Source organism: Thermobia domestica, chromosome 4 (assembly GCF_964235325.1).
Source record: "Thermobia domestica chromosome 4, izTheDome1.hap1.1, whole genome shotgun sequence".
Classification (NCBI taxonomy): domain Eukaryota; kingdom Metazoa; phylum Arthropoda; class Insecta; order Zygentoma; family Lepismatidae; genus Thermobia; species Thermobia domestica.
In genome coordinates, this window is record NC_137457.1 from 3,002,279 (window position 1) to 3,017,700 (window position 15,422).

Consider the following 15,422-nt stretch of genomic DNA (forward strand, 5'->3'; position numbering starts at 1 on the left):
CACCGTGTGCATGGGTTTTCTCGGGGTTCTCCCGTTTCTTCCCACTTTCTTCATTCCACCATTTCATTCATTACTCATCATCACCGTCTCCTTTAGCCCACACGGCATAACCGTGGGACATAAAACTGAAAGATTTCATTTCCTAAAACCGGTTTTAAACAGGTCCAAGATATCGGTTCTCAGTTTCTTAGAAACCAGTTTGTAAAAAAGCCGTTTTTCCCATCCGCTTTTATACTGGAGTTTGCAGATTTCCAAACTATGCTATGTACAAGTACAACTATAGATAAGGCTAGAACGGACTCATTCTTTTAACACAGGTGAAGGTCACGTAAACACGTGTCCATGCTGTGCAGAATGGAATCGAGTATGCTGATCAGATTTTGGAATTTCTCAAGGAAACTCCAGCTCTGATAATTTTATAATACAGAGAAAGATTTATTTAATATTTGTCATATTTGTATAAATTATATCTGTATTATTAATTGTCAATATCTGTACAATAAGTTCAAATACAACATCGTATCTTTCTTTCGAACAATTGTCAACGAAAAAGTATTTCCAAGTATAAGAAAATTAATTATTAGTAAGAGGAAGCTTTTTATGTTCCAGAAATGCCTTCAAGATAAAACAACTTCAACGAATTGTTTTCCACAAATTTTGTAAAATACCAAAATTCTTCCATCTTCTGAGAAAAATGATATTTTAAAGTTCGTCCGTAGAGTTAAATAGATATGGATATAAAGATGATACAGATGAATAATTTTGTGTAGTAACCATCTAAACGATTCCTATAGGTCTCAGAAAGTTAAAGTTTGTGCCATGAAATGTGAGGTGAAGTTAGTCTCATATTAACGTAACTTAAGTCGTAAATATATACGTTTTTAGTTTGGTCAAATATTATTGTTTACTTAAGTGCAATTAATTCCCAAACAAGAATGAGCGTGTCTGCATGTATAAAGTATTCCATATAAAATATATATTTTCAAAATCGACTTGTACTTCTGAGAAATGTATCATCCCATCACCTACCATCTTGAAGGAGAACTACAAAATCGGAAATATTTATCCGTCGAAGATGTGTCGACGTTCTGCTTAGAAATTTTAAATGGCAAAATTCTTAAAACGTTGTTTCAAAGATTTTCCAGCAACTATTTTTTTTTAAAGTTGAGAAAATACTTTCTGAGGAGCTTTTGTATTTGCACTCAAAAAGAACTACTTTATTTATTTAAACAAGAATTGATATTTCTATAGTTTTGATATTATTTGTTTTTTATTAATTTACTAGCATCAATTACTCGCTTTGCTGGGTTAAAAAGAAAAATTAGCAGTATGTTATAGTAGTCGGTCACATTGCTGAAGCACTTTCTAACATCCGTCATTTTCGATCATTTATATATTCCCCTCCCCCTGCCCTAAGTTGCGGGACTGAATTTGAATTTAAACGTCTCGGAAGTGTCACTGTTCATCTCAGCGACCCTGAAAGCTATGGATTTGACACTAATATCAGTCATATTCGATAATTTATATATATATCCTCTCTCTTGTAACTTTTATCGTCAAAATGAAATGATAAAACCCATCCCAGACTCAAAATGCATCTATGTTGAAAATTTGATAGAGATCGGTCGAATGGTTCAAGAGTTATTAAGTCACAAACGTAGTCACTTTTGTTTTTATTTATATAGATAGATAGACTTAAGGGATCTACAAATGTGTTACACATTCGATCTTCATTCCGGAAGCTCCTACATAAAGTGAATTATCTTTATTAAAACATTCAAAATACGATTTATTCAACCCAATTTTAAATAAATCAGTAATTTTAAAGAAAAAAGAGAGCAACTCATTTTAAACATTGTGTTAAAGACTTACATTTCCAATTAAAATTATAAAATAAAGTTGTCGCCTCCCTCGGGAAGAGCTGAATCTGCAAACTTTTCAAGAACAGTTTGAAAAGTCTCTTTCAATAACAGAATTTACCTATATCTTTACTTTTCATGAGTACAAGTTACCTCGAATATAACAGCTTGAAAGAATAGGTTCCTTCTCTATCCTAACCACTCTACGAAAAGTGAAAGTATTAAGTTTAACTACTTCTTGTTTCAGTACCGTATTCCTTTATAACAAAAACTTCACAAAAGAGCGAGAAACGTTTATGTATGGATTCAAAGATCATACTTCGCATTTGCTCCTTTATTAAAGCCGGAAGGGGCAGATCTATCACATCCGTTTACAATATTGCACGATGAGACCATAATCTGGAAGTCTACCATAAAATATGAAACCCAACTCACTTGTTTCATTTAAAGTGTAGAATAACCTAACTTATGCACTGTATGAACTTACCTGTAGCACTAGAGTAAGGATATGCGTCAAAACCATTGGGATACTGGCCAGAATAAGCTGTAGGATAATCATAGAACGGAGGCCCTGAGGCCGCTGCCGCTGCGGCCGCTGCAGCTGCATGAAGTGGCGCTGCCGTTGGTTGCAAAGGAACCATCCCAGGAGCTGTCAAATACGGGGAAGCATAAACGTACGCTGGAGGAACTCTGAAAAATAACAAAATAAGAACATATATTGCAGATTTCTAAAACGAATTATATGACAAATGATACCCACCCACAAGATATTTTGAAATATTTAGTTTTCAAAAGATTCATAAGTAAACAAATTTGTATGTAATATATAGACGTAATTTATCTATATTGTACTTTATATTATGTAGATATATTCTATGAATTGTTACTACGAATTTTGACAAGCGTGACTCTTCGTGGCATTTTTGTGTGCATAGTTTCCGGAAACAATAGGTCGTGTCTCATACAGCTCACGTGCTGAAAAGCAACGTTACTTGCTGATTAACCACTCACATTTTGATGCTTTGTGACAGCGCATAATTCTACATTTTGTACTTCTTTGATTGTACTTAATCATTAATGTGATGGGATGAATGTCAACTGAGAGTGTCCGAAAGCAAAGTAGTAAAGTTCTTGGAGTCAAGAGAGACCATCAAAAGGGTCAATGAATATTAGATATATACGCATCCCTGGATATTATATGCTTTACTGGATCAAGGTGCATAAGATAGGTAGGACACGTCGACTGTATGGAAGCTCACACAAGTTATATAGAGTTCTAGTTGGGAAACAATTGAATATGAGGTCTTTCAGTCTAGAACAGTCAGTGAAGTCTAGAACAAGACGGAAAGATAGTATAAAATATCTCCAGAAAGCAGAATGTATCTAGAAGAAGATGGAAGATAATATGAGAAAAGATCTTTGGAAATAGGGTGTACCTAGAGGAAGATGGGAAGAAAATACGATACACGACCTATTGGGAAGTAGGGTGTATTTAGAAAAAAATGGAAAGATATTGTGAAACAAGACTTCAGGAAGTACGCCAAATCTAGCAGAAGATGGGAAGATAATATGAAACAATACCTTTGGAAAAAAGAATATATCGAGAAGAATACGGGAAGATAATATGAAACAATGTCTTCGAGAAGAAGGATGTATCTAAAAGAAAATGACAGATAATATAACACAATACTTTCAGAGATTGTGCTGTATCTAGAAGAAGATGGGAAGATAGTGTGAAATAAGACCTTTGGCAAGCAGCGTGAACCTAGAAGAAGGTGGGAAAGAAATACGAAACAAGGCCTTCTGGGGAGTAAGGTGTATTTAGAAGAAAATGGGAAGGTATTATGAAACAAGATCTTCAGGAAGTACTACAAATGTAGCAGAAGACAGGAAGATAATACAAAACAATATCTTTGGAAGAAAGAGTGTATCGAGAAGAATATGGGAAGATAATATGAAACAATTCCTTCCAGAAGAAGGATGTATCTAGAAAAGAATGGCAGATAATATGAAACAATACCTTCGGAAAGTAAACTGTATTTATAAGAAGATGGGAATATAATGTGAAAAAAGACTTTTAGAACGTAGGATGCATCTAGAAGAAGATGGTTAGTAATATGAAACAAGACCTTTGGAAAATAGGGTGTATCTAGAAGATGGAAAGATAAGAAGCAATACCTTCGGAAAGTAGGGTGTATCTAGAAGAAGATGTGAAGATGATATGAAATATCATCTTCGAGAAGTATTATGTATCTAGAAGAGACATAAAGACAATATGAAAAACTATCTTCGGAACGGAGCGCGTACCAATTCCAACTGCTTTAATATCACACAGAATGAGATTTAATGATTTGTATTCTTATTTTTATGCCTTGGGTTTCTTAAATATATTTAACGATTCTATCCCCACTTTTCGGCTTTTTTAGTTGAAATATTGCGGAATTTAAAGAACAATATGATAATTTATCTCCTTTTCTGAAAAATACACTACTATCTCCAAAGAAAAAGAGAGAAGAAGAAGAAGAAAACAAAAACAAAGTCTGTCGTTTTTGTTTTTTTTTTTGATACTCAGAGGAGCGAAAAGGGATGAGTAATTCTGTATTCGGTGCGGCGTACTTCCACAAATTGAGAATTTTTATCTACACCTATTATAACACGTGGAAAACAGAAAAAAAATAATGCACTATAGTACTTTCTAGATAATCAGAATGCAGCAATAAACATACTAATGACAAGCTAACATATTTATTACATGCAGTATTTATATTCTAGAAATAATTGTTACCGTATATTTGTAAGTTGTACACTTTTGAATGAAATTGATGATGACCTACATAAGATAGGTGTCACTGTAAAAAAAATATCAAAAAATATAAAAAAAATATCAAAAACAGTAGTAACACTTCATATCATTATCATTCGCTTTTCTCTTTGGCGTGTCCATAACTATTCATTAGCCGCTGACATAATTACAGCTGTGTCGCACTATAATAAATGTAGCTAATTACAGCAGGAAAAAATGAATATAAACTAATTAGATAAGAATATCTGTTCTATGCTGTATTCATTTTTCGATAAATGTTTCTGATTATTACTAATGATAGAAAATGAAAGACTATTGTTACCACTAAGTGAGAAATATAACACAAGCTATATCGCTTTCTTTTTTTATTTTATATTTTCTAACGCAGATAATTGACTCATGCGTCATAAAGAGAAGAGACGAAACGCAAGTCTTCTAATATTAGCATATACATTATCACAGTGAGATATTACTTTCACGACATTTTTCCGACACAACATACGTTCAATTCTTTGTATTGTAAATTCCCAATTAGTCAGTATATCTCACAGCGAGGATGAGGGCTATAACGTCATTTAAATTTCAGACTTAAATACACATCTAGGGAAGCGTTTCTGTTGGTTAGGGTTGCTGATGAGACGAGACAGCTTCAATTTGTACATCATGGGCAAAACCAGGTCTGTGCCGTGGAAAACCAGCGCCCGGGGCGAGAGTATACGACGGCGCCCCCATACATATATTCCAAACAATTTTTTGTATCTTTTTTCCTTTTCCCCCCGAATTTTTCGCTCCCTTACTTCGGTGCCCGAGGCCGTCGCCTCGCTCGCCTCCCTCACAGCACGGCCCTGGGCAAAACTAAATAATATACAGTATAACTTGGTGTGCTATATTACCACGGCAAAACGGATGAACCGAATTTGATGAAATTGTATTCAAAGACAGACATCGTCCCGCGAAAGATTTGTATCATTTCGCTTTGATGAAACCATTCTTCTGAACAAAGATAATTCATCGGCAAAGTGTCCATAGACTTTACATAGGAACAGTAAACGTTCGAATGTGCAATATCTACATTGTTACAAAAATGTAAGAAATGATCTCCTTACTGTTGATTTTATCTGTTATTATGTTTATAATACACAGGCTGTTCATAGTTTATTTTTTATTTCGTGTGCTTATTCACTCGCTATACTATTTTATAGCACTTTTTACGACTTCTCATTGAGTATTTTTTAACGTTTTAAGCATAAGTACATAATTTCAAATTTTTCTTTCCTTTAAAATGAAATGAAATCTTTAAGTTTTACGTCCCACGGTTATGCCGGTTAGCCTAAAGGAGACGGTGATGATGAGAGATGAGTGAAATAGTTGAATGAAGACAGTGGGAGGAAACGAGAGAACGCCGAGAAAGCCCACGCACACGATGTTTGCCCACCATAAAGTCCACACGGCGCGAGCTGGGATTGAACCAGAGACCCCAAGCACCGGAGGTGAACGCTCTACCACTGAGCCACCGCGTCCCCCTTCTCTTTCTTTAATATACATTTTTACATATCTTAAGATTTTTGTTATCGGTGCTGGAATGATAATTTATCCGCTATGATTGCAGGATATAACCCAAAGAGTCCGAAAAAAAGCAAGGATAGAACAGCTAACTTAATAAGTAATACATTCTTAGTAGAAAACTTGTTAGTGTTTTTTTCATGGTGTGAAACTGTGATAGACTTCTAAACATGAGGATTCAATAATCAAACAAGGAGTAGCAGATGTATCACTTCCGATTATAATAAAAGGATAAGATCAGAGAATAGTTGGGATGCTGACTCCACATCACAAACAGTTTCTCCTTACCAGCTAAGAGTTCTTGATATATAGGAAAAAATATTGAAACCGGAAGAATACTTGGAAAAAATTTTTAAAAAGCTTAGGTGAAATTCTGCTCTTGCAATCCTAAATCATAGCGAAAGGTCATTTGTCGCCTTCTATTGTTAGTTTTGCTCTATGGGAATAAATATTGAAACCAGAAGCACTAGCAAATTTTAAGGTGGATCACCACCCAGAAGTCAGTACATATTTTAGCTCATTACCTTAACTACTGCGCAATGAAACGTTACCTATTATAAATATTGTACTATAACATAGAGTAATGTTTCAGCTACAGCACTAGACACTGATTCATTTGGTTGTGTCTTCCGATATGGAAAAAATGTAACAAATAAAAGAAAATATTTAATTCGTTTTACAGTGAGCACACAAGATGGCACTTGTTGTAAAATCTTACTAGAAGTGCTCAGTTTTACGTAATGTTTATTTGTATGTGTAAAGTATTTTAAAGTAACGATCTTATTAGGAAATAGATATGTTGTTTGACCGTTTTTCGTGTCATGTTTCATATTTTATTTAAATATTAATTTACATTTAAGGAAATAGATTTTGAGACGAACTTGCGCAGAACGCCATAGTGCGACGTTGCCAAATTTGTACGTTTACCGTAGTAGTCACAATAAGAAAAGTCCTGGATTTTAGAGTTGCGATTTTACAAGAGGAATTGCGGTAATAGTCGAAAACTAATTTCTCTAGTAAGTATCCAAGCAGAATTCCATGAATACTTCCTTTATTATCTGGCATCAGTAAACACTCGACACTATCTGGCAACGCCACACTATTTAAGCAGCGTTTAACATAGCACTGGGAACACCTAGTGATCCACCTTAACCACTTCTAGTTTCGGTAGAGTGTTTCGGATTGTGACAATATGTTCTCTTGACCCATTGCAGGAAACCATTTGCTGCTATCTATTACCATTTTTGTTCTATGGAAATAAATTTTGATACCGCAAATGGTCATTTTGAACCTCTTCTGATTTGAATAGAAGGTCAACGGAGGAAATGGATGTTAATCTTCGGACAATGAATGAATTACAAAAAAGTTACATCTCGATATCTCCTATAGTGTTTGATTTATACAAATCAGTATTGAAATCGGAATGGTAGAGTGCAGCGAATTGTGATATGTCCTTTTGAGACTCGCGGGTGCGGTGGCTCAGTGATAGAGCGTTCACCTCCGGTGCTTGGGGTCTCTGGTTCGATCCCAGCTCGCACCGTGTGGACTTTGTGCTGGACAAACACGGTGCTCGTGGGTTTTCTCGGGGTTCTCACATTTCCACCCACTTTGTTCATTCCACCACTTCATTCATTTCTCATCCCCACCGTCTCCTTTAGCCTAACCGGCGTAACCGTGGGACGTAAAACTCAAAGGTTTTCCTTTTGAGACTCTGAATAGACTTCAGAAAACCACATGTCACTATATGTTACCATTTTTGTTCAATGGCGATAAATGTTGATACAGGAAATCGTTTATTTCATCCACTTCCGGTTCGAATAGAGGATTCAAGGAAGACAAAGAATCTGTTATTATGAACTGAATATCCACCAAAAGATAGCTCTTACTGTTGCCATCTGTCGATACAGACGGACATAACTGTCCTATAACACTCCCCTTGCACATAGTTTGGAGGTCTAAACTAGAAGGAAAGAAGAAAAAACTTAACTTCGAAAATGGAGTATTTTTTAGGGAAACACTTTCATCACTGTGACAATTACATAGCTATTTGTTAACTTTTTCATAATAATAAATATCTTTTCAAATTGATTTTGCATTTAAATATCTTTTAAAATTTATGTGAATATTTAAATTACTAGACCTAACGTCCTAGTCGAGCTTGTGTATCGTTTTCCCGGTGTCACTGAAGCCAAGCAGCGTGGAGTTTGGTCAATATTTGGATGAATTAGTTTGGTTGGTAATCGAATGCTACTGTTCCGGAAAGCAAGTACAGCGTTCACCCAGTGTCGTAAGGAAAATCAGAGAACTGTTTGGATGAAAAAAGTACGATTATAGAAGTCGCGATGTGCTGACCATACATCTAGTTTAAAATTAGCGGGGTATGCTCAAGGTTTATTAAGTTCATTTATATTTAAATATTTTTAATTTCTTCCTTTCCTTTGTATTCAAAAATATTGGCTTTTATTGTCCATGTTCTACGCCTGACTGTTAGGCATCCCAAACAACTAAAGAATCGTAATGGTTGCATAAGAAGTAGGCATAATGAGAAACTATCTGGAAGATGTTTCCTGTTCAAATATACAGTATTGGGTTAGTGGGTTGAGAGAAAGTTAAGTTCGTTTTCAATACATTTGTAATCTCTTTACGTATATACTTATCTTACATTGTATTTAAGATACGACAAGTAATTTTTGAACATAACACTTGAGTCGAGCTGGATTTTTGTCATTTCACTTTGATAACCAACTACCCACAAGTTGAGATTATTGAAATAAAATTACTAGTTTAACGTCCCACGATTATGTTCTTTAGACTAAATGAGACGGGTGATTAATGGAACTGAGTCATTATGATATAATTGGTGAAATACGCATGTGGGAGGAAAGGAAAGAATCACGACAAAATCTCTCGGACACGATATTGTCCACTGCAAACTCATATTGTGTAGGATCGAACCAGGGCACCTCGTACAAAAACCGAGCGTTCTATCACTGAGTCACCGTGCCTTTAAAACTTCGGCTAATCATAGTTCTCTAGTTCTTCTTTTTATAAGTTTTACGTCCCACGATTATACCGGCTAGGCTAATGGAGACGTTGACGATGAGAAATAAATGAAATGATGGAATGAAGAAATTGAGAGGTAATGGAAAAATCTCGAGAAAACTCATGCACACGGTGTTCGTCCATCACAAAGCTCACTTGGCGTGAGCTGGGATCGAACCAAGGACCCCATGCACACCATAGGTGAAGGCTCTACCACTGAGTATCGCGGCCCCACAGTTTTCCAGTTATTAGTTTATTGAAGTTTAGAGCCGCTTTTCAGCACCGAAACTGTATCAGATGACCTATAGTTTATGGTTGTGCATGGGTTTAGTTAACTCGGAGCGTATTGTCTCGTTCAGTATCAAGGCTATATAGACGTGGGACTTATAGCTTAACGTGGGATCCAAATGCTATGAGTTCCGTTTGAGAATCGAACCTGTTAATCTAAGTATATAATCTACAACTTACAGAAAAAAACAAACCATTTTACTGTGTTCAAATTTCAACCTCTCCCAGCGACAATCCAATCCGGATCACGTGAACTAAAGATGCAGGCGCTACCCACTAGACAGAATGGAAGGCGTAGAATTTTTAATAAGATTTGTTTATTTTAAAGCAAAAACACCTTTTATATACTTAGTTACTCTGTGCCTTCATTCGCCAGGGAGAAAATGAAACCTGTCCCACGATTATGACTTTTCGATTAAGGGAAACAATGATTCAAGCAAGTGATGGATGATGGAAAAATTCGTGGAATGAAAACTGTGAGGAAACAGGAATACCCCGAGAAAACCCAGGGATACGATGTTCTCCACCAGAAACTTACCTGGCTGGGGAGTGAACCAGCGACTCCACGAACCAGAGGTAAGCACTTTACCATGGAACCACCATGCCCACCTTCAGGGAGACAAAAATCTCAAGAAGTACATGAAGGATCACCATCAATTTTAACCCAGGATGCACAGGGCCAAGAGTAAGGAATCGAGTTTTTGTTTGTAGGAGGTGACCCATTCAGTTGATCTGAAGATATACCTATAGAAGGTTATTATAGTAGATGAATCATCCTTTGTAGTATGCAACCTAACTATACCTGAAAGTCAGGTTAGTCGCATACCATTCAAATTAGTTTTAATATTCTAAGCAAACTTCTTCATGTGCTGTACACGTGACATTGCTTTTTTTTCCTATCACGAAACGCATCAAACTTAAGAAGAAAAATCCTTGTACTTTACCCTAATATTAGTAGCAGTAATCATTACACAATACGTAGTAACATAACCAACTAGGTACTACTATATGGCGTAATATATTGACAAAATATTAGATGACAATAAATGGGTGAAGGGGAGAGGAAATAATCATATGAACGCTCCATATATATATACTTGTGTGAATGTTATACAATAGCTCATGCATATACGTGTCTCCTTTACAAATGACAAGGGTCCATTATCACACATCAAGATCGGAATTCGGAGCTGTTCGTGTCCGTTTTGTAAACGGAAAGGAAGGAAGGGAGCGGGCGGAAGTAACATGCAAAAGAAGTGGATATTAGGGTCGTTCATTTTCCATTGTATATTATATATATATATATATAAAGCTCTCACCCTGTCCTATTCTCCTCTGACATTTTAAGTTGTAGACCACTAAACCACACCGCCTCCATCATTATCGATTCGAAGACCTGAACGAAAAATCCTTCGTTTTTCAAAACAGTTCTTTCTCGTAAATGACGCAAGAATAACAATAAAAGATAATGTGTAAGCCATTATTATTATTATTCATCTTCAGGGGCCCATTTTTAGGATCATTTATACACAATAATGTAGCTTTTAGAAACGTGTCATGTTGTACATAACTAACATGTCCTTTTCTTGTAAACAAAATTATAATAAATTGTACCAATGAAAATGAAATATACTTTTAATGATCCTTACAAATGTTATTTTCAAATAAGTTTTCCTATAGCTTACGTGGTTTCAATCTAATACGTTTCTGATACAGCCTCGGGGCTAAAAAGTTGACGTCATATACTCCAAACCTACAAATCAACTTTAAATGTTGTTATGATTTTCGTTTTGAGAAACACTTTTTTTTTGTTAAAAATTTGAAACTATCCTGTTCGAAAGTTTAACAGGAAAATAATAATTAGGGTATTCAAAACTCTTGAAGGACACAACGAGAGATAAGAGAAAGGGATAAGAGAAAGAGATAAGAGAGATAAGTCAAATAAGAGAGAGAGATAAGGAAAAGTGATAACAAGGTTTGAAACTGAAATAATATAATTGAGAAGAATAAGGTGTCATCAAATGGTTATAAGTACATAATGGGGAAAAATGTGGTAACTATGATCAAAGCTATCAAAGTTCAAAACAATGAAGAATGTTACTGTAATAATGAATTTGAAAGCTTTTAAAGGTCAAAACAATAGAGAATTCCATATTAATAAAGGTTTCCAAAGCTTTAAAAAGTCAAAAGAATAAAGAATGTGATAATGGGGTTCGAAAGCTTTGAAAGAACAAAAGAATGAAGAATGTCATGATAATAATGGATTTGAAAGCTTTGAGATAACAAATGAATGAAGAATGTCATAGCAATGATGGGTTCGAAGGCCTTGGAAGAACATAAGAATAAAGAATGCCATAGTGATAATGCATTTAAAAGCTTTGGAAGGAAAAAAGAATGAAGAATATCACGTTAAGAATGAGTTTTAAAACTGTAGAAGGACAAAATAATGAAGAATGTCATGGTAATAAGGGTTTAATAGCATTGAAAGGATAAAAAATGAAAAACGTCATGGTAATAATGGATTCGAAAGCTTTGAAAGACCAACATAATGAAAAATGTCATGGTAATAATGAGTTCGAAAGCTTTGGAAGGAAAAAGAATACAGAATGTCATGGTAATACTTAACAGGCTCAAAAGCTTTGAAAGGACGAAATAATGAAGAATATCATAACAATAATGAGTTCGAAAGCTTTGGAAGGTCAGAATGAAGAATGTCACGGTAATATTGATTCGAAAGCTTTGGAAGGACAAAAGGATGAAGAATGTCATAGTAATAATGGGCTCGAAAGTTTTAGAAAAAGGAAAAAATGAAGAATGCCATAGTAATAGTGGGTTTGAAAGGACAAAGAAATGAAGAATAACATAATGATTTTGATGTCCTGGGCTTTGGAAAGCAGAAACAATACATACAGTAATACATAGTAAACGTGTTGTCTAAAACTTTAGAAGGATAGATTCATGAAAACCAAACAAAATTTGGTCTTCAAAACTTTGAAAGGACAAAACAAAGAAGAATTATATAATGGTTAAGGTGCTCGGAACTTTGGAAGTGTCGATAAATGAGGAACATAAAGACTACGGAGCTCAAAACTTTGAAAGGTAAAAACCTAACAAAGAATGGTGACAATACCTTTGGACTCTACCTGCACGTCTGTTGTGATACAGTAAGGGTCTCTTGCAGCCTAACATGTACTTAGTTGTCCCTCCAGGGAATGTCTTTTATACCGTCTTAAGGGTTAATTAATTAAAATTTGAAAGCGGTATTATTTATATCTCTGCTTTAGTTATAATGTAAACTATAGAAATATTATGCAAAAACGGGAGATTAAAACAAAAAAAAAAAAAAAAAAAAAAAAAAAAAAATCTCGGAGGTCTAAGGAACGTGATAGTCACTGTCACTGTGTAACACTGTGTTCGTAACTTTGGAAGGGTAAAGCGGTGAAATAGAAACAGTGACTATCACGTTCAAAACTTTAGAAAGACAAATTTGGGCGAACACAGGGTAAAAACTTTAATTAAAAACATAGGATTCTTATGAATATAGTGACTATGATGTTTAAAAGTTTGGAAAGTCAAAAGTCTGAACAGAATACGGTTAATAAAAATTTGATAAAACTGATAAAAAATAAAGTATTTTGAGCAAAATACATTTTCAGGTCGTATGGTCCTTAAAGAATATTTCCTATAAGTTTCATGTGTATTTAACGGTTGAAATTTTTCTGGGAAATGACTGTAAATAAAAGATAGTAAGATTATTCATGGCTTTGGATTGATTGTTTTAACAAAAGAGACACTGACCAAAGCTTAAAACCCACTTTATTTTAAATTATAATTTGTAACTGTTTCGGATATCAGCATATCCTTCTTCAGACACTATCGAAAATAATTGAAAATACAGACAGTTACAAATTATAATTTAAAATAAAGTGGGTTTTAAGCTTTGATCAGTGTCTCTTTTGTTAAAATAAAAGATGTTCATTTTTGTACTTGTATTGTTGATATACGAATTTTATTTCTATCAAAATTCTTTGCGCTCTGTTGTTCAGTGTCAAAATTATAGTAATATTTTGTTGTAGACGGAGAGAACATTGCAGATGAAGAGATACTATAGCATTATGTTTTTTTTTATTTGAATAGATATCAGTGTGGATTCAGGGAAATTTTGGGAAGACGAACGCTTATCCAAATAGTCATGTCTGCGTAACAAGAAAGAGATCTAACGAACAAACAGAACAGAAATGACAAGAACACTAGGGTCGTGCAGTGGTAAGGAAGTATATGAAGAAAAATACAGGGTCTCCGAGAAGTCCTTCCCTGATTACAGAAATTGATAACTCAGGATAGAAATAAAATAGAAATATGAAACTGGTGTTGAATTGTTTACAAACTATAAAAGTTTTGGTCACATCAGTACACTTCCACATGAGCACCCTTGGTAGCACGTAGCACATCTAGGCCCTGCGCACCGATTTCTGAGGACTTCTCAGAAAAGACTGCCGCACAGCCTCCACCGTGTCTGCTGAGGTTCTTGGTCGACCAGACCTCGGAAGGTCAGCAACCGACCCTGTGTTCTTGAACTTCTCATACCAGGCTTTAATGCTCTTGACATCAGGTGGAGTCCTCCCAAATGTTGTCTGGAACTGTCTCTGCACCGTGGTTGGTGATCGTGTCTCATGGTACCACAGGACTCACTGTGCTTTCTCCTGGTTGGTTGGCATGGCTTCTTACTTACGTACTACAAACCTAAACCCCCCAAAAAAATTGAGACTTGGTAAAACAGAACAAACCTAACACAGACAAAAACTTTTATAGTTTGTAAACAATTCAACACCAGTTTCATATTTCTAGCCTGAGTTATCAATTTCTGTAATCAGGGAAGGACTTCTCGGACACCCTGTATTTTCTCTAGCACTTGGCATAAGCATAGCATACGTTAAGTTCCTTGGAAGTGATGAATTGGCTACAGTATTGCGTAGTTATGCATCTAGCAACTTCTATTTACAGTCTTCTTGCAACAATTCACGATCCAAATGAAAGCCTCAACACTGATTTAGCAGGGCTAATTAACTGGATTAAAAATATTTCAGACTGAAATGTATTACGCTGTTATTGTGTTTAAACAGTGGCTCTGTATCAAGAAGGGATGTGATTAGTGAAGTGGGGATCTCGAATGGAAAACACTGTCAAAATAACGAAGATATGAGCCGAATGGCTAAATCCAGAATACCACTACTACAGATGATAGAAGAGTCAAGAATCAGGAAAATAAAACTCAAATGATAAGAATACGATGCTAATTGAGACGGAAATTATAGTTATGGAGCTTTTTGAAGACAATGAAAAATTCCAAAATGGAATTAACTATGACAATATTTCAAATCAAATCTCTGAAAACTACATTTTAGAACATATGCAGGGCGCAAAATTTCAAAGTCAGACGCACTCGCCAATCCAAAAATGATGGTCGCCATTATCTCTCATGTACAAATTATGAGAGGTCCCACTCCCCCGGTCTTTGGTTTGACAAAGAAAGAGATTACATCAGGGCATAAAATTTCAAAACTAGACAATTAGATTCAGGATAATCAATTTTGAACTGGATAATTCATATACATGTTAAAAAAAATATCTTAAGACTTCACTTTTGTGTAACGCTCTCTGAATCCGTTGTGAAGACTTCACATTCTATGTTTTCTCTCACTCAGTGACAATTATTTTCGTCCGAAACAGACACTGCGCAGCCCTGTAAGTTTAGACAGAAACTATTTACTCTGAACACTGGTCGCCAGCTCTAAATTTCTAGTCGGCAATGGCGACCGGAAATTTTGCGCCCTGACATATATATACCTGTTCTTGAGAAACTGTCA

General features: G+C 35.2%; 1 protein-coding gene across 4 annotated transcripts in view; it reads right to left on the reverse strand.

Moving 5' to 3' along the window:
- Positions 1 to 15,422, reverse strand: part of LOC145683664 (RNA-binding protein 38-like) — a 300,719-nt gene that overhangs the window by 22,372 nt on the left and 262,925 nt on the right. For all 4 annotated transcript variants that reach the window (XM_081755011.1, XM_081755009.1, XM_081755010.1 and 1 more), the window contains one exon: positions 2,347 to 2,549. In XM_081755011.1, the coding sequence (XP_081611137.1) occupies positions 2,347 to 2,549 (203 nt within the window). The remainder of the gene's footprint in view (positions 1 to 2,346; positions 2,550 to 15,422) is intronic.